Source organism: Adiantum capillus-veneris, chromosome 9 (genome assembly GCF_014529385.1).
Source record: "Adiantum capillus-veneris isolate H3 chromosome 9, ASM1452938v2, whole genome shotgun sequence".
Lineage (NCBI taxonomy): Eukaryota > Viridiplantae > Streptophyta > Polypodiopsida > Polypodiales > Pteridaceae > Adiantum > Adiantum capillus-veneris.
Genome location: NC_140939.1, coordinates 31,771,744 through 31,795,465, shown reverse-complemented (window position 1 = coordinate 31,795,465; position 23,722 = coordinate 31,771,744). Strand labels below are relative to the sequence as shown.

General features: G+C 48.4%; 2 protein-coding genes across 2 annotated transcripts in view; one reads left to right on the top strand and one right to left on the bottom strand.

Annotated features, from left to right (window-relative positions):
• The window catches only part of LOC147450298 (3-ketoacyl-CoA thiolase 1, peroxisomal-like), a 160,953-nt gene that overhangs the window by 79,035 nt on the left and 58,196 nt on the right, over positions 1-23,722 (bottom strand). The window lies entirely within an intron of this gene.
• On the top strand, positions 14,344-16,862 carry LOC147450299 (uncharacterized). Its single transcript, XM_086520693.1, has one exon. The coding sequence runs from the start codon at positions 14,517-14,519 to the stop codon at positions 16,293-16,295; it is 1,779 nt and encodes a 592-aa protein (XP_086376819.1). The 5' UTR covers positions 14,344-14,516; the 3' UTR covers positions 16,296-16,862.

Below are 23,722 nucleotides of genomic sequence, written 5' to 3'. Positions count from 1 at the left end.
TCCTCAGGTGAACACCAATGTCCCAAGTCCTACAATAGACAGTAGTCCTACAACAAACAGTGTACCAGTCGAAGAAGTAAGTGTGTTACTCCCTCATTCCCATGATTCAAATGTTCCTCTGATAAAAGCCGTCGTCCTCGGGGAACCTTTAACACATCACCGAAGGGGGAAGAAATCTCCTCTGCATGAACTCGCCAATGATTCCCCCCTTCCTCTAACATCTCCCAGGTCGAACGCCCTGCCCCCTCAAAAGCACTCTGTTATGTCTGTGTCTGAAGATTTACCCTTCGCGGGGCTTCCACCAGGAAGGTTACAAGAAGAGTAAGCGGAGTTTCCAATCGATCAAACACCAGCACATGATGTCTCGAAGCTCCAAGAGTCAGCTCAGTTCTCAACTTCTGAAGTACCTTACACAATTACACCTCCTGACCCGGTCAAAAAAGTCAACCTGGGCGACCCTGACAACCCTAAGCATGTCCTCTTAGCAGCTTGGTTATGGGAGCATCCCGCATTACTTGATCAGGTAGTTTCTTTTATACACTTTTTTAAGGATGTTTTTGCTTGGTCCTACAAGGATTTGGAAGGGATCCCACCAGAATTGGGTCTCCACACTATCCCTCTGGTTGAAGGGGCTAAGCCTGTCAGAGGCCGAGCTTACACGCTCAACCAAAAGTATGTGAAGGCTATCAAGTCAGAGCTCGAAAAAATGCAAGAGACAAGGATCATTATACCTGTGGAGCACTCTGAGTGGTTATCACCCATGGTGATAGCGCCCAAGAAGCAGTCCAATAAAATCCGGGTGTGCGTAGATTACCGTGCTCCGAACAAGGCAACTATCCCAGATGGTTTCCCCACATTTTTCACTGAGCGTGTGCTCGAAGATGTAGCAGGACATATATTGTACAGTTTTATGGATGGGTTCAGTGGATACAATCAGTTGGGCATCCATCCAGGTGATCAGCTTAAAACGGCCTTCGTGACTCCCTGGGGTATTTTTATCTACACTAGGATGTCGTTTGGGTTGAAAAACGCTCCACCTTCCTTCAATCAAGCAGTATATCTTATATTCTGTCCTTTACTTACGGGTCATCTTCGCATCTTCATGGACGATTTTTCGACCTTCTCAGGTGCCCAATGTTCAACCCCAGTGGAAAATCTAGAGGAGCATATCGCTCAGCTCTTTGCTATCTTCCTCAGGTACAAAGAGGCACGGCTAAAACTCAATCCTAACAAATGTCACTTTTTGGTAACTGATCGGCAGACATCACAAATCTTGACATGAGCAATAGCATCTCTAAATATATAGGGCCACCATAAGTTTTTTTGTAAGATTTTTTGCACCATGATGTGACCAGGGTAGTGGCCACCTGTAGGACCACTGTGTGCAAAAAAGTGACACAGCAAAAAGTGATGTATCTCTCTTGCTCTGTGTCCACCAACCCACCAACCGTTCTTACATCTCTAATCTTCTTTTCAAGTATATCACTTTTGATGTAATTGCATTCTCAGCTGTTCCTGAGTTTAACTTCGCCTTTCATCTCCAATTTTATGGAATCTATAATTCTCCCGTCCCACTTCTCTTCCTCTCTTTCAGAGTCACTACACTCATCACCTTTTTTCATTTCATCGTTTTCTACTCTCTTGTCTCCGATCTGCATGCACTATGATTATATTGTTACGCTTTAAATCCTCTTCCCCATCCCAATCTCCCTCCCTCCTTCGTACATTCACTCTAGTTAAATATTCTGGAAATCAATTTACCTTGCTCCTCAACAATTAGCATCTCTCTCCCTCATTGTGGTAGATTAGGTCAGGTCTTGAGTTCAACTCTCGTTGCATAGATCTCTAAGGTTTCTTGGATAGCTTCAAGGCATTTAAATTCTCTTTTATTCTGCTTTTGCTTTTGGTGCTTCATGGACGTTAAAATTCTCTTTTCTTCGGCTGCTTTTGCTTTTGAACGTTAAAACTCACTTTCTCTCTGCTCCCCCGGCTTTCTTATGCTTCAACCACCCTAGGAACCACTTCACCTCTCGCCCCTACCCTCTCTTCCTCGCCCCTACCCTAATCTACCCTCTTTCCCTCGCCCCTATCCACCCCTCACCTCTTTCCCCTACCCTCTCTTCCTCGCCCCTACCCTCTCTCTCCCTCGCCCCTAGCCAATCCCACCCCCTCACCTCTCGCCTCTACCCTCTCTCTCCCTCGCCCCTACCCAATCCCACCCCCTCACCTCTCGCCCCTACCCATCCCCTCGCCCCTACTCAACCCCTCGCCCCTACCCTCTCTCTCCCTTGCCCCTACCCTCTCTCTCTTGCCCCTACCCTCAACCTCACCCCTCGCCCTTGTGTCTCCTATTGGCTCACCCCTAACTTGCCTCACCCCTCGCTCCTACCACTCTGTGCGTCGCCCCTACCGCGATCGCCCCAAGCTAACACCACTCGATCCTACCCTAAAAATAAAAACCGCCCCTATCGAACCTATTGCTCTCTACCTGAGCCTCGTATACTAGTCCTGCTAGTGTCATGTCTCGTGTCTAATACACTCTTCCAACTGCACTCACTCTACTCACTATGGCAGGAGGTAGCAAGAAACAGACAGAAGGTGGTTGCAAGAGACAGACAGAAGGTGATAGCAAGCAAAAAGAATTGTTGAGAAAAAAGAAAGTTGTGGTTGCAGAATCAGATAGCGAGGAGATGTCAGCAAGCAGTAGCCACGGCTTGGATGACATAACTTCCAGTGACCCCAGCGATGAAAGCTACAAAGCAAACTCGCCGTCTGATTCAGAAGCACACTCCGAGTCAAATGCTTTAAGTGATCAAGAGGACCATACAAAATCAGCTCAAAAGAGAGGTAAACAGCCAATCATGAGTCATGGAATCAAGAGGCCCGCAACATCCAAAAATCGCACCGCGTTCTCTTTGGATTTTTATTTACAGCAGCCTCGACCATCTCTGAGCGAGGTGGTCTTTTCCAATGCTCAGCTACAGACTCTGGGTCTCACAGCATTGGCCGATGCCAATTTACCTACCATTGTTCCTACGGAGATGATACATCAACTGTTAAAAGATTTTCCATCGGTAAGGGGCCACAAGTTGATAGCTACTAGGCTTGGCCATGCCATGGGTATAACCAGCTTTCCATCTGTGAAGCCGGCTACACGCACTTTTTCTAAGCCGTCCAAGGATGCAACAATTCAAGCATGTCAAGGACTGCTAAGTTCGGATCACCCAAACTATGAAAGGAACAAACGGCTTATGGCAATCTTCATTACTTTCTCGCTAGAGAAGCCAAAGAAGATAAAGAAAAAGGTGATCTTCCCACTATCTTCTCCCACTGCGACGGCCTCTACTGTTTGATCCACACCATACCCTGTGGATTCCACCAGATTCTCTTTACCTCTTTACAATCTAGGGCTAAACGCTTTCGGGCCCAAGTGCAATCTGTGCAGTTAAGCTTCAAATGTTTTGCAACACCTCTCTTGGCATGGGTCATAAATATATATGTTAGCCTCGACGAAGTGGATGAGGATCCACAGGGAACCTCGAAAGGGAAAAGAAAATCTATAAGTATTCAGGCTGACCCTACACTTACCAAGAAAAAGAAGATCAAAGAAAAAGTGGCGAAGGATACAGTGCATTCTTTACTCTCCTTGCCAGTTTCAGAGAGCCAGCAGACTAGGGTGACACATCTTCCTAAAATGAGAGCACCTGTAGCGCAAATAGTGTGTTGTGCTCTCTACAGTGGGTGCTCCTCAGTGCAATGTGCGTGACAATCTCACTCAAAACCGACTGAAAACAAAAAACAATAGACAACAACTGAGCTCACAGAGACACAACCGCAACAGTAGACCACAACAACTGACTCGACTATCTCAAAGAACTGATACAGACTCTAGCGTGGCAGCACACTCGGCTCCAGCACAGGACTCTAAGGTACAATGGGGTGTCGAGGCTCAGATGTGCAGGGATGGTGAATAAGTGTTGTGTGTATAGACTCAATGCTCTAGACGACGATGCTGGACCATATATCTAGAAGATGATCCGATGACCCAACAGCCCATAAATGTCAGCCACCTAAGCCAATCTCCAAAGTGAGTGGTGGTGGTGACCTGGCCACGATGTCCACTACCATCCGTATCCTGCCACGTGTCACTGCCCAGCCCAGAGAGTTCGTCCAGTGTGAACCAGACCAGACCATCTGTACTAACTGAGTGTCCTATGAAAGTGACACTGTAGCCTGCTACTACAGGTTGCCCGCCACAAGACCGCTCACCGTCTCCGTGAGAGGAATACTGAAACTGTGAAAGAGAAGCACTAGGTACCGCGTCCGTACATCTTTCGTGAAGCAGGGTTTAGGCCCAAGCATAACCTTACATGCCTCAAAAGTGGAGTTAAAACACTGCACTGCTTGCAAACGCTTTAAGCCTTTGCATAGGCCAGAACCCAGTATGATTGCATAGTCCAAGAATCCCTATCGGCAAAACAGAATGAGGCTCCACAGCAAAGAGATATGCTTGGTTTGGATCCAGCGCATCTTTATCCTCCATAACCATACTGATAGAAAAATGACCTGGTCCATGCTTACAGATGAACCTTGCATCTTATTGCAACAACACTCTTAAGAGGGATGACCATAAGCCCGAGTAACGCCGCAATTAAGGTTAAGCTCCATAATGATTGCAGAACAAAAAACATTAATAGCAACAAGATGATCGCCAGGTGAATGCTTGAAAGCCACAAGGAAATACAAAAAACTTGCTCCCCCCCTTTGTGTCGCTCTCCTGCTTCTGTGAACAAGGAAACAACGCCAGAGGGCCGCTTGATTTTTAAATTATAGAAGGTCTGTCTCCTCAAGCTGAAGACAAGAGGTTACACACTGTGAAAGTACCCGGGGGAGAGGGTGCGTATCCAGGGGAGAGGGTGATGAGAAGCAACAAGGGATTTTTTCGGGCCATGTGTGGCAGGGGCGAGGGGTGGGTAGGGGGTGAGAGCTGTGGGTAGGGATGAGGTGGCACTGGGTAGGGGCGAGGGCTGATGAGGGGGGACTAGGGGTGGGTAGGGGTGAGATAGCACTAGATAGGGGCGAGGACTGATTGGGGGGGGGGGGGGGGGGAGGGGTGGGTAGGGGCGAGGGTGAGTGGTAGGGGGTGTGGGTAGGGGCGAGGTGAGTGGTAGGGGGTGGGTAGGGACGAGGGGGGGCTGGTTAGGGGCGAGTGGAAGGGAGGGGTGGGTAGGGGCGAGATGGGAGAAGATAGGGGCGAGGGGTGGGTAGGGGCGAGGGTGAGTGGTAGGGGGTGGGTAGGGCCGAGGGGGGGCTGGTTAGGGGCGAGTGGAAGGGAGGGGTGGGTAGGGGCGAGGGCAAGGGAGGGCTGAGTAGGGGGTAGGGGCGAGGGTGAGTGGTAGGGGGTGGGTAGGGGCAAGGGGAAGGGAGGGGGTGGGTAGGGGCGAGGGTGAAAAAATGTAGGGGGCGAGGGGGTGTGAGGGGCTGGCAGATAGCAATTATTAATCACCCATGCAAAGTATGGCCGGAAGAGTCCGTGTTCCGTTACAGACGAATTCCATGGTCCACTAATTGGAAGTTGAGATGCTACAGAGCGCGGCAGTTGATGGAGAGCAAGAGCTGAAAGTTGAGTTGCTACAAAGCGCGGCAGTTGATGGAGAGCAAGAGGAGGTACCATGAGCAAGACAACTATCAAGAGCAGGGAATTCATCAAGCAGGCCGGGCTCTGTGAAGGGAGTTCGCCAGACCTAGAGGAGAGCTTCTTTCTAGTCGTAGAAGCAGACACCACTGAGGCTGATGTTTGAAGGGGGGTGAACTCTTGTAGTGGTGATTTCTTCCCGCTTCTATGATTCTTCATAGGCGTACCAAATTCAAAGGCGTCCACCAAGGAAACATTGGAAGAGGGTGTACCTTTCGGCAAAGAGTGAATAGACTCCATAACAAGGCATAGATTTGGTAGCATCCAACCACTCCAACAGATCCTCATCTGACCCTTCAGGTGTAGTAGGCTGTTCTTGTTCAAGGTTGGTTTCCATTGACAAAGAAACTTGTTGCACCACGGGATCCATACCTCCTTCTAAGAGAATGGGTTGCATCCGGGAGCCAAAAGTATGTATCCACATCGCATCGTTTCCCCAATCATGTAGTGCTTTAGTGTGTCGCAGCCATGGTCTTCCAATGAGCAAAGGAAATCCGCCCTCAACTTGGGGAAGACGAACCACAACAAAATCCAATTTAAAAGTAAAGTCTTGTACCTGAAGAGGCACGTTGTCCACGATGCCCACTGGGTATACTGTCCGTTCATTGGCCAATGTAATTGTGAAGGGAGCAGGGCGAGTAGGCTGTAGACCTAGAGCTAACATAGTGAACTCGGGCATCAGGTTGATGCCAGATCCACCATCCACTATTCCTCCCGAGAATTGCCGACCCAAAACGAACACTGTCAGGCAAGGGCTTCTATAATCAGTGAGTAGAGCATTGGGATTGGATATCATATAGGACTCTGACGGTCGCACTGGGAGGTGCCTGCCACTAGGACCTGCTCCAGGGTAAAGTGACTGAAAAACTGCAAGGGTGTCACTTCTGAAACCCGCATCTAGCCGCAACATGTCATAGAGGGACACTTGTTGGAAAGTGTTCTTCAAGACTGTCTCTGCTGTAAGCTTTTCTTGTTCTACTAATGGTTTCTCTGGTACCTTGATCTTTTGTAGATCTGAAACTGCTTCCAAAAAAGCTTCATCAATATCGGAGAGCAAAGATTTGGATTCCTTCGTGGCACTGGGGGATGGCTTGTTAACAGCTGTAGGCAGGGTATCCACTGGTGTGAGAATGTGTGGGGGAGTTGAACTTCCTGGAATGCTAAGACCGAGAGCGGCTCTCTGGGCCCGGGTGAGGACACCCGATGGCTCCTCTGCCAACTGCGGTGGCTTATTTTGAGGGTAACCACGTGGGTAGAAGGGGGTGGCTGAGAAATGGTGCTAACTGCTATTAAATTGAGCTTGGGAAAGGCAAACTCATTCTGGCTTTCACTTGGGTTCGAAGCCGTGGATGCACAAATTTTAGGGCAATCCTTACTGTAGTGATCCTTCGTTTCAAGGCAATGATGGCAGGGAGGGGACCCTTCTGGCAAGGAGCATTTGCTTTGGTAATGCCCATATTCCCGCATCTGTAGCACAAAATGGGCCGATTCAAAGGGCGAGTCGAAGGGCGAGGTGGTCCTTGCTCCTGGTGCATTGAGTTGGAGGTGGAGGCATAGAAGCTTTGAGGTGATGAGGGAGCATGGGTATGATAAAAGCTCTAAGAGGGAAAAGTGCTCTGCATACCTTGAATAGGAGGGGCTGTCAGCAAAGGTGGCATATGGTGTAGATGGCCACAGGGAGAAACCATGTTGGATGCAGGTGCTGACACTTGTTGAAGAGAAGGACCAAGACTTGTTGTATTTGTCGCAATCCCTTGAGGTAGTAGCAGTCCTTGTCCTCATGCCCAGACTTTTCGTAGAAGTGGCAATAAGCCCGAAGGGGACAGTCATGTGGAGGGTGTCCTCGAGAGCGACATGAGCTGCACCATACCATAGCCTTAGTCTCTTGCTGAGACCGAAGCTCTTCTAGCTCCTCTTGATTTGATCCAAAGCCTCGTGATGTGGGGCCTTCTCCTGTCTGAGAGAGATCGATTTCTCCTCTTGAAGAGCTCGCTGTAGCTTAAGGGCTTCCAATTCCCTGCGTAAAGAAGTTAACGGATCAGAAGGACTTTCCAAAAACACTGAAGGGGTCTCTACGTAAGAAGAGTTGGTGAACAGCTTCCTAGCCCCCTCTATCCTAGTAGCAATTGCGATGAACTCCTCCACAGTGGCGTCGGGTTCGAGACTCTCGGAGTTTTTGCTGAGAAGTTTTGGGAAGCGCCTTCTCCACCCACTTCTTAACCATAAATTCATCGGGTTGCTGGGGAAGCTTGGCAACCAGAGACTTGGTTTTAGTCATAAGCTCTACAAAAGTCTCCTCTGGCTGGAGCACCATGTTGGCCAACTGATCCAAAACCTTCTCCTAGTAGTCATCTGGCCTGAATGCTGCACAGAACTGTTGTCTTAAGGCTGCCCAAGTTGCAAAATGGTTCTCTGCAAACTGGCTATACCATTTGTCTGCTAAGCCATCCAAGGTAGATGGAAAGAGTACCAAATAAGCATCCTCTCTATTAAGACTACGACCCCTACAGAGAGATACAAACCTCCTTGCATGGTCGTCAGCATCTTCTGAAGAGAGTCCTTTGAAGGTAGGGAACTTGATGTTCACCTTGGCCAAAACACTTGCCAAAGCCTCCATGGCCCCTTGCTCAGGAGCCCGTTGATCAATAGCCTGCTGCTCAATAGCCTGCTGTAGCAGAACAGGAGAGAGCTTTACTGGAGAAGGTGAGATCTGGAAGATGTGGAACCGGATGGAGGAATGGGGGATATCCTATGTGGAGGTATGGGTGATGAGGTTGTACTTCTAACAGGTACCAACGGTCGTCTTCTGTTGTAGTACTTCAGAGGACTCAGTAGTGCGCTTTGACGCTCGACTGACCGCCTTGTATGTGTCATGCAGCGACCACCAATCCAACCAAGCTTTGGGCAAGAAAACCTTGAGCTGGCTGAAGACTGGTCTAGACTCTACTAGACCAGGTAAGTGACTAGACCAAGCTGGACCAAGGACGAGGACAGGTTGGACCAGGGCGACTAGGGCAAGAGAGGACTAGACCAGTTGGACCGGGCGAGAGGAGAACAGTGCAAGGCAAAATAGGCTAAGCTAGATAGACCCAACTAGCTTCAAGATTTGTACCTCACAGAGTGAGATTTCAGTTGAGGTCCCACCGTGATCGCCAAAATGAGAGCACCTGTAGCGCAAATAGTGTGTCGTGCTCTCTACAGTGGGTGCTCTGCAGTGCAATGCGCGTGACAATCTCACTCAAAACAGACTGAAAACAGGAAACAATAGACAACAACTAAGCTCACAGAGACACAACAGCAACAGTAGACCACAACAAATGACTCGACTATCTCAAAGAACTGATACAGACTCTGGCGTGGCAGCACACTCAGCTCCAGCCCAGGACTCTCAGGTACAATGGGGTGTCGAGGCTCAGATGTGGAGGGATAGTGAATAAGTGCTCTGTGTATAGACTCAATGCTCTAGACGACGATGCTGGACCATATATCTAGAAGATGATCCGATGACCCAACGACCCATAAATGTCAGCCACCTAAGCCAATCTCCAAAGTGAGTGGTGGTGGTGACCTGGCCACGATATCCACTAGACCACCGTCCGTATCCTGCCACGTGTCACTGCCCAGCCCAAAGAGTCCGTCTAGTGTGAACCAGACCAGACCAACTGTACTAACTGAGTGTCCTGTGAAAGTGACACTGTAGCTTGCTACAGGCCCCATAGGTGGCAGAGTGCTGTTTTCAGAGGATCCGAGTGGTGGGCATCTGTGGGAGGATTTGTGTCATAGATCTTGACCTAGCAGCTCTTGGGACTGTTGGCCACTCGAGGCTGTGGGCTTGGGAGTGTTGTCCACTAGCACGAGTGCAGTGGGATCCTGGTAAATTTTTGGAGGGACCCTTTCTCCTCAGTCGACCATCCAAGTGTCCCTTTCTTTCAGTACACTGTTCGTCTCGGACGTCACATACTGGTAGCACGGAGAGAGGCTCGTCCTGTTGCAGCACCTCATTGGCAGGAGGAGGGTCTCACAGCTGAGTTCTTGTCAGCTTTTTGGGCTAGGTTGTGGGTCTCCAGACAGCCGCGGCGAGTCACTTTGTTCCAGTGGCTGGTTGCACATTGGGCTACAGCAGTTGGGAGCCGGCTTGTACATTGTGGTCTCTCGGCAGCATGCGCAGCTTGTGACCATCCGGTGAAGAGTCAGCGCCACTGTCTTTGGGATTGTCCTTTGCACAGCAGGTTTGGCTTCGTGTCCTTCGGCTGATGCCAGCTCTTTCCACAGCTCGACAGTACACTTGGGGGGGCAGCTGCTTGGTCCACTCTCACGAGCAGGATGATAGTGTTGCAGGGGGGTTGGCCGTGGGGCATGTACGCCTCCAGAGGGGATTTCTGATTTGGGTCACTCCACTATGGGGGTGAAACAGGGCTGCCTGCTATCTCCTACACAATTTGGCATGTATGTGGATGAGGTTTCTGACTACATCGAGAGGGATGGTGATAGAGGAGCACAGTTGGCAGGGACATGGATCCCACTACTGTTATAGCTGATGATATTGTGTTGATTTTTGACTCCCCGGAGGAAATGCAGCATCAGTTAGATGCTTTGTACACATTTGCTCATGATAGTGGATTGTTTGTTAACCTGGGGAAAACCAAGGTTATGGTGTTTAGCACCACACCACACTAGGTCAGGAGGTCAGCACCCACATTTACATATGGCCAGGAGACGGTGGAGTATACAGATGCATACACCTATCTTGGGGTAGTCTTCAGTAGACCGGTGTTTTCATTGAAGAGAGCAGCAGAAACTAGACAGACGAGAGCTTATGCAACCTTGGGAGGATGTGTTCGCAGGTTCAGTTTCAAAAACCTCAAATAAAGCTCTTGCTTTTTGACACTCTAGTACCTTCAGCTATGCTTTACGGAGTTCTAATTTGGGGACCCTCAATGACCACCATGGCAGATTTGGTAGCACTGACGGATGGAGGTGTATGGAGAGGCCTTCAGTCTCTATGATCTCTCGGATGATTCGGGCTAAGGCCTCAGTGCCACATGAGATTATGTGAGCCAAGCTAGCTGCCCCCCTCTTGTGATCGAGGCGCTTACTAGATCAGTATCCTTCATGCATAGATTTATGGGACCTCCCCAGACACATATGCTCGACTAGACCTTGAGTCATCCCAACAGCTCCTAATATCAAGCTGAATCAGATCCTGACGTATGAGTCTACTAATCTCTGTCCGTGTGAGAGATAGGGAGGGTGCATCCAAAGAGTAATGGAACAGAGGCATTCTATCCATGCTGAAACCATGTGACTGAAACCATGTGTCATTTGCCCATACCAGCATGTTGTATCCCAATGTAGCGCCAAAGGCCTCTTTATACATCTCCATCCATCAGTGCAACCAAATCTGCCATGGTGGTCACTGAGGGTCCCCAAATCAGAACTCCGTAAAGCATAGCTGAAGCTACTAGAGTGTCAAAAAGCAAGAGCTTTATTTGAGGTTCTTGAAACTGAACCTGCGAACACATCCTGTCCAATCCTCCCAAGGTTACCCAAGTTTTGTGTCGGTTGTATCCATGTGCTAGTCTCTATGATCTCTTGGATGATTCGGGCTAAGGCCTCAGTGCCACATGAGATTATTCGAGCCGAGCTAGCTGCCCCCTCTCTTGTGGTCGAGGCGCTTACTAGATTAGTATCCTTCATGCATAGATTTATGGGACCTCCCTAGAGACATATATGCTCGACTAGACCTTGAGTCATCCCAACAGCTGGCGCTGCAGTGGGATACAACATGCTCGTATGGTTTCAGCATGGATAGAATGCCTCCGTTCCATTACTCTTTGGATGCACCCCCCTATCTCTCACATGGACACAGATTAGTAGACTTATACGGCAGGATCTGATTCAGCTTGATATTAGGAGCACATGGATACAACCGACACAAGAGTTGGGCACAAAGATGGCTTTCTATAGAGAGCATCTTCTCCAACTAACAGAGGATGGATATGTGCTCAGACCGGCCTATATGGACACTCATTTATCCCACGGGATACGATGTGCTATTGGTCAAATGTGCACATTATCGCATCAGTTACAAATTGAGACTAGCAGATTTAGGAGAGTACCAACAGAGGCCAGGATTTGCCAATTGTGTCATATAGAGCCAGAGACACAATTACGTCACATTTGTCATTGTCCTGTATACTATGAGATATGAGGCCGCTTTCATCGTCTATTCTGAGAGGGCTTTGGACCCTTGGTTAGAGTCATAAGATATCAGGATCAAAGATGCCTCGGGTTGTTTTTGCTAGAGCTACGCACACACAGGGAGAGTCTCTTGAGGAGACCAGGCAATGGGATACATTCACAGAGGGAGATCACTGACTTCTTTAGAGCAGGGGCTCGGCAGTCAAATGAGCAAGCTTCACAGCAGACTTCAAAGCCACCCATACCAAAGGTATAATAGTTGATAGAGCCATTGACCTCGGGAGTGCTAGGCCCCCAGTCTACGAAGGCGACCACGATATCGACGGAGGCTCCATCAGAGGATCGGGACTATTCTAGCACGACATGTGAGACATCCAGTACGACTATTTACAGAGGTGGACATTGACGATGCTCTTCACCGACCAATGCAATACTTTCTCGGACAACGCCCGAGGTCGGGCATCCTCGAGCATTGATGATGATGATTTTAGTTTTTCAGTTACTTCAATTTTTATTTTGTACCCACACATTGTCTTAGATCCACCAAGATTGTATCAGTTTGGTCTCATAGGTCATTTTGGCCTTTTGAAGACATTTAATATAACATTTCATTTCATCTCTCTCTCTCTCTCTCTCTCTCTCTCTCTCTCTCTCTCTCTCTCTCTCTCTCTCTCTCTCTCTCTCTCTCTCTCTCTCTCTCTCTCTCTCTCTCTCTCTCTCTGAGGGGCAGTCTAGAACTGCAATGGTTCTATATGGACACATCCGGAGCGCCTAGAGGAGATCATCAGTGAGCATGACTTTGTATGTTTTACGGAGACACATGAGAGCCCAGAGAGAGGACTACCTGTAGTCACAGGATTCCAGTGGGAGTCGACTTACACCCCTCCTGACCCCCGACCATCACCAGACAGAGTACAGCTCGGGGGTCAGGAGGGGTGGCCATACTATTCAAACAGAGCTTACACAACCGGATACAGGTGATGAGTAGAGACGAGGAGGCATGCTATATGTGGGTATGGCTAGAGCTCACCCACGAGAGAGGGCTATACATTGCCATATGCTACTTTTCACCACATGGATCACGATATGCTATCCAGGACCCCTACTCCCGACTGTCGGAGGACATTTCTCACTACACATCACTCGGGGAAGTCCTCCTCATGGGGGACTTCAACGGGAGGACACAGAGCCGACAGTGTGAGATCTATGATATGGAGCAGCCGGAGATCATGAGGGCACTTGATGCAGAGGACATGGGGGTGAGTAGAGTGTCTGCAGATGGGGGACAGGACAACACTGGATATGGCAGACACCTTCTTGAGCTTGGCAGCAGGCACCATCTCGTTATTTATAACGGGATGGCGAGGTGGCCAGATTCTGGGGGATTCACTTGCTCCCACACAGTGGCGGAGAGAGCACAGTAGACTATTTGTTGGGCTCTACCCAGACAGCAGAGCTTATACACTCCTTCAGCGTTGCACGCACACCGATAGGGGCGGATCATACTTATCTCACATTCTCCCTTTTTGCTACACAGCTTGCTGACCCCCCCGCCTCCCCCCCTCACACTTACACTACCATTTCTTTCACTCATGAGCTCACTCCTGTTTATATACATCACCTGCATGAGCACCTTATACACTTAGACCCCACAGCCCCTCTGGACACACTCACCACACACATTACATCCATCTTACACGAGTCAGCCACTCAAAGTTTCCCACATCGCATACACACACACCCTCCACGCACTGGCACTATGCCACAAAACAGGTGGTACGACGACGAATGTCGAGATCTACACAGACACCTACATATACTGGAGATCAGAGGGGAGATTACACATCGCCAGGCTCAGCGCAAGATGCAGACACTTACCCGTCGTAAAAGACGGGAGTGGGAGGAGCACCAGTATTGGGACATCTATCATTTACTCATGAGCAAGAATAGTGCTGAGGCATGGTGTCGGATCAGACCTCCCAGGCCATCCACTCCTATTCAGGACCTAGCGGCATGGCACAGATATGCCGAGAGCTTATACGAGATCCCAGGACAGCCACCCATACCTACGCCATCGGCTACCCGACTCACATCATCTACTTTCTTCACCATCCACATGGTGAAGAAAGCTATATCCCACCTACAGCATGGGAGGGCTAGAGATCAGGCAGGCCTACAGGCAGAGCATCTTATATATGGCTGTGATGCATTGGCACCACTCATTGCCCACCTCTTCAACCGCGCGCTTTCAGAGGGATTCCCAGAGTCGTGGACAGCGCACACCATCGTGTCTATCCACAAATCTGGGGATGCCATGGATCCTAGCTCATATCGCACTATCATGATTGGTCCTATACTGGCCAAACTATATGGCGCGGTTTTAGAGGAGGAGCTCAATTCTCTAGCAGAGGGAGAGGGCATGAGGACACCATGACAGGCAGGCTTCCGCCGAGCTTTCTCTACTATTGATCATATCTTCACCCTTCGTTGTCTGATCGACCAGACACGGGTGAGGAAGAGGAGATTATATTGCTGCTTCGTTGACTTCCGCAAAGCATTTGACACAGTACCTAGAGAGAGACTTTTCCGATGTCTGGCTGCGCTTGGGATTGGAGAGGAGATGGTATGGGGGATCTATGCATTGTATGAGCATGTATCTGGCAGAGTGAGATGCCCGGGTGGATTATCTGACACCCTTGTGAGCACCATTGGTGTGAAACAAGGTTGCCCCCTATCACCTACACTCTTTGGTCTATACATTGACGAGATTGTAGACTTCATCTTGCACAGGGGTGGAGAGGGTGTGGATATTGCAGGGACTACTGTACACATACTCTTATATGCAGATGATATTGTCCTGATGTCAGAGACGGCAGAGGGACTACAACTACATTTGCAGGCCCTGGATGATTTCTGCTCACAGAGAGGACTCACGGTGAACCTTGGCAAGACCAAGGTTCTCATATTTCATACATCGGCTCAGATTCGCCGACAGAGTAGATTTACAGTAGCTGGAGGGGATATAGAAGTGACAGGCTCATATGTATATCTGGGGGTTACATTCACCGCAGCATCAGGGACCTTCTCCATGACACAGGCAGCCAGAGATAGACTTACCAGAGGATACGCATCACTAGCTCTGATGGAGAGACAGTGCCACCAGGCCCACTTCCAGGAGCCCCGGACGAAGGGGTGGCTCTTTGACACACTGGTCACACCTGCACTCATGTATGCCTCGGCCATTTGGGGACCGGGACTGGCAGACTCAGTATGGACACAGATAGAGAGGCCACAGATTATTATGATCTCCAGGATGATTCGCAGCAAGCCATCAGTTCCACACGACATTATTAGAGCTGAGCTGGCTGCACCACCGATGTTGGTAGAGGCACTCTTTCAGACTGTTTGCCTTCTTCGCAGATTCAAAGATATGGATCCAGATAGGATCTCTCATAGAGCCTTCATTGCATCTAGAGAGATGGCACAGGCAGGGGACACTAGCTCATGGTATGCCCAGACAAGAGACTGGCTAGCTCAGCACGGTTTTGATATTGATAGACTACCACCACTCCAGTATGACACCCAGGCCCCGACCTATACCCTCTCACGCTCTGAGCGGAATAGGGTCATCATACAGGAGATATGGCATACATATATTCAGAGGACATGGCGCAGGCCCACAGACACCCTACCTCCTAAAATGCTATATTACTATGAGCATTTTCTGAGGTTCTCAGAGCAGGGATTCATTGAGATTCCATCATACATGCAAGAGTACATGCCACACCGACTTCGGGTCAACATTGGCCAGCTACGAGTGTCATCACATCAGCTAGAGATTGAGAGTGGCAGAACCAGAGGCATACCACGAGAGGAGCGTACATGCCGGATTTGCCAGACGGAGGTGGAGAGTGAGGAGCATTTTGTCATGAGATGCCCAGCATATACAGAGTTGAGAGAGAGATATGGCATTGGAGACTCATTACAGCAGCATATGATAGGCCGAGAGCAGAGGAGGTTTGGCCAGTTCCTGGTTGCGGCTTTAGAGGTTCGAGAGCAGTTGTTACAGCCACGCCAGAGTCAGGATAGCAGGACACAGACTACCATCACACAGTTTTTCCGACGAGCAGGACCAGACCCCCCCACACTACCTACACAGAGTAGAGGGCTTACCCTTCTGCAGGCAGAGTCTCAGAGGGCACGTCGGAGACCGAGGCTCCCAGGATATAGGACACATGGGTGTCACCAGAGGGAGATCTCGAGGATACTAACCTTACACCATCAGTATCTAGAGCAGAGTCATGTACCAGCACCAGGAGATCCAGCATTCCAGAGATACCTGAGCAGGCCACCACCGATGTACCACATTCTCTACCCTACATATGTTGCTTGTTTTTAGATACCCTCCCTATCATCTCATGGTGGTATCACCTTGCAGTCCCTAGTTGAGCCTGATGATGCGTGAGCACACCTCGACACGAGGACCCACACTATACATTGTACACCACATGCACCACCCTACCACACCCTCTTGCATAGTATAGGCTCATTTGAGTTTGTACCCCTTTTTTTATTTTCCGATGCCTAGAGCATCAACACATGTATATGATATTGTCTCATAGGTCGAGTTCGGCCTTTCGAAGACGTTAATAAAGCTTTCTTTCTTTCTTCTCTCTCTCTCTCTCTCTCTCTCTCTCTCTCTCTCTCTCTCTCTCTCTCTCTCTCTCTCTCTCTCTCTCTCTCTCTCCCCTGCATCTCCCGTCTCTGTCTGCTGCAGCGTGCTACACGCGCCCCCCTGCTGCCCTTAGTTTCGGCCCTCAGTGCAGCGTTCGTCAGCAGCAGCAACAACCCGCCACCTGGTAGAAGCAGCAGCCCGTTGCCCTAAACTGTTTTCTCTTCTCCTGCAATAACCCAAAAAACCCTCTTTCATAATACCCCCCGAGGGGGGAGGGCGGGGCCTTTACTTTAGGGCTGAATACAGCACCCCCCACTGCTCAGGAACATGGCCCCAAAACAAAAGACTTTTGCAACCACTTTTACCTCAAACCCACCCCTCGCCCCATAGAGCCAATGGGAGGTCTTCATCATGGGAGAACTGAAGAAATTGCAGCAGGAGGTCTCAACCCTCAAAACAGAATTAACACACAAAGAAACAAAGATTGCCAATCAAGAAACAAGGATTGATGGCTTTGAAGCTCAATTGCAAGACACCAAGAACAAGCAGGAGATTCAAGAAGTGACCCAGAAATTACAGGAAGCACAACAAGGCAGCATGAAACCTCAGGTAAAATCTGAGAATTTTGTCACTGAAGTACTATCAGTTTTGAAAGAGAATGAGAGGTTCAAAAGCCTGGAAAATTATGTTCGAGCTGGGGGTTTGCCAGAAGGTTGGTCAATAGGTACCAACTCATACGAGCACCTAGAGGGATACATCTTGGATGTAGACATAATTAAGGAACGACTCGTCAAAGTGGTACTTTTTGTAGACCTTGGCGAGCCAGCTGACATTCAAACTAAAGGGAAACAGGCCAGAGTTCGCTAGTATGACATGGATGATAAGATCAAGGTATTGAAGCAGACTAAATCACTGCAAGGTACATTTGTGTAGATCTCCAATGGGCCGACACCACTATAGTTAAAGAACAGAGCAGGGGAACTGGCCAAGGTCAGAGAAGCAAGGAAGCTGTAATAGACTTGGACACTCCAAGTCAAGAATCTATCGCACAGCACCAAATAACCACTTCAAAACAGTTCACAGTTCACAACTGATTCACACTGGCCTGGCGGAGTTCCGTGCCTAGAGATATTGGCCCCAAAGACTGGTGCCCCTTTCGGTATTTCTTTTTGTATTAATCTAAGTTAAAAGTACAAGAGTGCGGGCAGGCGCTCACACTCAGACTCTGCGTCCAGATGCTCTGAGTTGTGAGTGGCCTACCCATTTAATTCAAGAGTACAAGGGATGCCAAAAGCAAAGCCCCAAAAGCTGAAAATCAAAAGCTCAAAAGCCTTGCAAAAATAAAGCAGTTTCTCTTTCTCTTGCTAAAATAAAGCAAAGAGGATTTTCTCTTTCTCTCTCTCTTGCTTAGTCAAATAAAGCAAAGAGCTTCCCTCTTTCTCTCTCAACAATTGCGTGGAAAAAAGCATGGCTCAAAAAGTTGCCAGCGCAATTCACACCGCAGATCACGGAGATCCGTACAGCTGCCACGTGTCAATTGCCACGTCAGCAAAATTCATTCAGGATTAGGATTAGAATTAGGGCAGAATTAAGGTTTCTGATTTTTAGGATTAGGGTTTCAACAGAATTAGAGTTTCAGATTTTTAGGGTTAGGGTTTCAGCAGAACGAGTAGCCACGTCATCACTTTGTGACATACCCCCCTCTTGAAAGCATTGTAATCGCCCTCAATTACACCTGCAAAACAGACAGAGGCCATAAACCGTCTTAGCAGACACTGACTGTTAGTACCTACGTACTAGGAACACACATCTAGCACATGTACCAATCGACAGTAACATCACAGGACATCACTCGATATCACAGGACATCACATGACATTCAACATTCATTCGGATCTTAGACCATGATTTATCGGCAATGTAGCTAGCAATCGCATCTAGATCCAATCGGGACCTCATAGATGTCCGATTGACTAACCCCTATTGCAACCATGTCTATTCGAGATCAATTAGACCAAAATGCTGCAGTCATTTCGTCTATCAGTTCCTGCAGTTTAACAAGTCAAGAACAAGTCAGTTTCATATTTTCCAGAATTCCATTTCATAAAGTCATCGAGCAGAATAGTGTCAGCTCTCAGTATCCCTGAAGCTCAAAAAGAAATCAGTGACTCTAGTATTCAAAAATCGAGGCATCTGTTGACAAAGGAGCGGAGTAACTCCCCTCTTGTGCAAACCCACTGCACCAGATCTCCGGCCAAGCTGAATTTTGGGTTCCATTAGAAATAGACTATGCTAAACCAAAAAGCTTCAAGGTAAAGATTCACATTCCCGAGGAATATCTGCTAGGTCTTCCTCCTCCATTCGCTTCGCATCCAATGCAAAGTAGATCTTGAATTTAACCAAGAACTGTCAGTTCGCTTTACCTTCTTTCTTTCTTTCTGTGCCAATTTCTGTTCTGGAACGAGTATCTGCTCGTTTTCGTCCAATTCAGATTGCACCTCTGGCTTCCCATCAGAGGGCACATCGCCTTCAAAAGGCTTTAAGACTCACATAAAAAAACATTGTGAATCCTCCAAGTATTCTGGCAGCTTCAGTCCAAAGGAGATATCATTTATCTTTTCGGAAAACCTGGAAAGGTCCACACTATGTCATGCTAAGCTTACAAAGAAGCCGCTCCTTTGTTTTCTTTCTCAGTCATGCCTTCCCATAATGTAAGAGCACCCAATTCTTCTCCTTCAATTTCAAATCGTGACAATGGCGATCTGCTGCCTTTTTCTATCTTTCCTAAAATTTCTGTTAAGCCTTCCGGATCAAGTCCCTCGTGGATTGGTCGGCTTCAAAGAAAAGTCTTATCTTTCGCACTAAGAAAGGGTACAACTGTTGTAGCAAATTCAAAAATCTCAAATGGCACCTTCCCCATCAAAGAGTTAATCGTGTTTCTGTAGGCATATTTCACCAGAGGTAAAAAGTAGTCTTCTAATCCAACAAAGAAGACTTCAACAAATCCAGTACCATTGAATTAGCAATGTCTGATTGCCCGTCAGTCTGCGGGTGGAACGAGAACTGCAACCGCGTGCCTATGTTCTCCCAAATAGCCATCCAAAACAAACTCGTGAACCTGGGGTCCTGTCGGAGACAATCGTCTCAGGCATGCCATGTAATCTGAAGACCTCGGCAATTAACAATCGAGCCCACGCTATGTTCTCGGGAGATGAAATCCATTGCAATACTTTCCCAGGGGTGGGTGGGTATGGGTAAAGGCTGTAACAATCCCTGTGCTTTATGCCTGTCAAACTTGACCTTCTAGCATACCAAGCAACTGCGCACAAACTCGTCCACATCCTTCTAGAGTCTCAGCCAAAAGAAGTATTTCTCTACCCCTTTCAAGGTGGTAGCAATGCCGCGGTGACCCGTATAAGGCGGACAGTGGCATTCGGTTAGAACCTTTTCCCTCAACGGTTGTGTAACGCACAACATCGTTTTCTTCATCAAGTAGCCATGCCGAATGGAATAGTCCGCTACTATCTCCCCTTTCTGTATTCAACAGAATACATCTGCAAAATCTGTTCTGTCGCGTACTGACCGACCATATCCTCGAAGTTCCTATGATGTATCATGGAAATAGCCAGAACCAACGGCTTGCGGAACAAAGTATTTGCCACCAATTTCTTCTATCCTTGCACATGGATAATACTGTGACAAGATGTTTGCCCACCGCATCTGCTTTTTCCAATAGCTGCTTCCGTGACAAGATGTCACCAGCGTGTGACTACTATCTATCCTTTTTGTTGATTTCTTTCTTATTATCTATTTACTTTCACTTTTTGGAAACACCCCTCGGGAAATCTAACTGCCCTGCATTGCATAGCTAGTGTGGAACTGTCCAGAGGGAGTCCAGGCCTGAGGGCAAGAGAGCACTAAGGTTGGACAAGGACTATGGTTAGCCAAGTGGGGTCATTGACTAGCCAAAGTGGAATCCTTTGCAACAGAGGCTACATTTCAGTTCTGGGTGTGGCCACAGTGTACAAAGAGGGTCGGATGACCTAGAAAGATACAATGGCAGTATCTCCTAAAATTTAGGGAACTGCTATTTTGGGACCTGAAAATGTGTTGGCGTCATTACCTCCGGAATGACAAAGGGAACATTTTCTTACTCTGCCGTGAAGTCAACTGGGCAACCGGTTGGGATATTTTTAGGCGGCAACCCCGAAACGGGAAAATGCTTGTAAATGTGCCAAGTGGCACATTCTGGTGCACTTGCCTCATGCAACAAGAAGTGGCGCTGAATTTGAAGAGGGAAGAGCCTTATTTTCAGTTTTGTCACAGGTTAAGAGCTATGGAGTGCTTGCTTTCCCTCTTATGCACAGTGCGGTGCCAGGAGTGATGCCCTGCACGCTACGCACTGCCCTCTCTCTCCCCTTTGGCAGTATGTTATGCCCCTCTAGTGGGCTCTTCATTTGACCAATGTACAGTTGTGTGGGTTCATGCGCGATTGCCGAGGCAAGAGCCTCTTGCACAGGTACTGGATTAGCTAGCGGCTAATCCCCCCGCAGGTACAGGTGAATTCGGAGAGGTTTCACGCCAGAAATCTCGTCCGATTCAAAGGGCAAGTAGCCCTACAGGTGCGGGAGCTCGAGGACTTGCTAAGGATGCGACCGGCACGCGAAACGGAGCCCGAAACAGTAAATTACAGCCTGCTGTGTATTTTTGCAGGTTTAGGGTTTTGGCCCTAAACGGACCCTAATACCCCCAGGAGGTTCGGGGACGCAAGGGGACCGCTGTACAGGTGATCTAGCGCATTTTCAGGGCTGAAAACAGAGAATTCAGCGTGCTGCAGATTCTCGCCAGGTTTTGCAAAGTGCCCGTATGCGTCGGGAAAGTCATTTAATGCGTGGGAATACTGACCGTGAAGGGTTCTAGTACAGTTATGCTGCCGAAATCGGGCTGGAACAGTGGAAATTCAGACGAGTTTGTGCGGGGCAGCTTGTAGGGAACCACAACGTTTATTCCCTCTATTGAACAATAAAGAAATACCGAAAGGGGCGCCTAAGTTAGGGGCCAATCTGGTGTCCGTCTACTCATACAGGTGCAATCTAGCAGCCTGTATCCCTCTCCCCTTTGTTGTGTCTTGAAAGTACAGGTAAAATAGACGACTAATAATGGGTGAAAGCTAAATCAAGGTTTAAAGTAAAGTCTACCGCCCTTTTTGGATTGAACAGGCTGGCTTCATGGTTCCATCGACGGGATTAAATCACTTTTTCCCATAGAAGTGAGCCTTGGGCAGTTTTGGGCTTGAAGACACAGGGGATCATAGACCAGACACAAGGAATTGCAATTATGGCTGACAGACCAGATGATGTGACTGAAGAGGTTTCCTCTTCACAGGGTCAACAGACACATGAAGTGGGTGAGTCCTCAAGACCACCACAGACTGATGACGATATATTCAGGACCCAGTTGGCTACTGCTGTCGCTATGTTCACACAAGTAATGCAGAATCCGAGGTTTTTAGCCTTTCTGCAACCTCTTGTTCCGTCTCAACAAGTTGGGTCACTGGATCATATTCAAAAGCCTGTTAAGGCTCGAGCACAGGTGATTCATACTGCACAGTCAATGGAAATACCTGTACACTTGACGGAGAACATGCAGTCTCCACAACCTATGCCTAAGGTGCAAGAACAGGTGGCTGAGATACCAGTCTTTCAGGCTGTACCAGTTCAGCCCGCCACCTTTCAACAGCCTATAACTGGTTCTAATGGGCAGGGAAGCAACCTACAGGCTATGCAACAGGTCTTCCCACCACCTTCAGTACACCCTGGCTATTTTGGAGGTGGATCGGTATTCCAAAGCATGGCTGGTCATGCACCTGGAAATCAGTTTTATACACCAGGAACAGTGTTCGGGGGTGCTCAAACGATGATGCCTAACCCCATGTATGGTGTCACGGGCATGCTACCAGGGTTTCAGAGCACTCAGGGCCAATTTGGGATGCCACAAGCAAATTTTGGTATGGCTGGAATTACAAATCAGCAGCCAAATATGGCGTTTCCAAGTCAAGTTAATAGCGGCCAAGGAACACAGATGAACCCTAATAGTGTTCCCATGTTTCAGTCACTTCCATATGACAATTTAACGCCGCTGGAGAGGCCAACTCCGTACAAAGAAGGTGGCAAAGGTGTGTCATTCACGACCTTTACAGGGTTTGATGACAGGAAGAAGGCTCTTTCATTCCTCCAGCAGTTTGACAAGGCCTATGCAGGGGGAAACTTTACAGAGGCTTCAAAGGTCCGCAAGGCAACCACTTTCTTGACAGGGAATGCGGGACAATGGTGGACAACTTTATTGCTTCAAGGGCAAGCTCCGTCCACATGGATTTACTTCAAGCAGATTTTTGCAGCAGCATGGTTATCTGATGATTTCGAAGCAGATGTCATGACAGAATGGCACCAGCTTAATGCTGCCACTTGCAGAAATCTGGATGATTACAATTGGAAGTTTTGGAAAGCTCTACTTCCAGTAACTTCCTATAGGTTTGTGCCATTGACAGAACAGATTGAAAAATACTGTTGTGGCCTACCCAAAGGATTGAGAAAGTACTGCACGAAGACAAAAGTCACTACTTTGACGCAGCTCATCGAGGTAGCAAACACTGGCAATGGTTTGCTCAAGGGAGAAGATTGTGAATTTAACACTGGCGTCAAGGCAAGATCAGGCAAGAAAAATTCAGCCAAGAAGCACGTTCCCAATGAGGCTCCTAAAGGGACTCAGGAGTCAGCCAACGCAGGGAAAGACAAAGCTACGGCTGAATCAGAAAAAGGACCAGCAAAGAAATGGAAAAGACGTTTTCCTCGCAAGTCAGAAGAGCAAAAGAAGGTCCTGAGGACAGAGAACAAATGCTTTATATGTGAGCAGCCTGGCCACATTGCTTACAATTGTCCTACAAAGAAAAGGCCAGCTGATTCTGATGACAAGGAAGACAGGAAAGGAAAGAAGCCCATGGCTGGTCTAGTGCCAGATATGGTGGGCGATAAGCCAAATTCAGATGCAAGTGAGCTTTGCAGAGCATGGGGAAAGGTCAGGGATCAAACAGTGCTTATCTTCTTTGATCCAGGTGCCAAAGCCAACTTCATTTCCCCAGAATTGGCTTCAAA

Coding starts and splice junctions, on each gene's coding strand:
- LOC147450299 (XM_086520693.1), top strand. CDS start 14,517: ATGGTATGGGGGATCTATGCATTGTATGAGCATGTATCTGGCAGAGTG.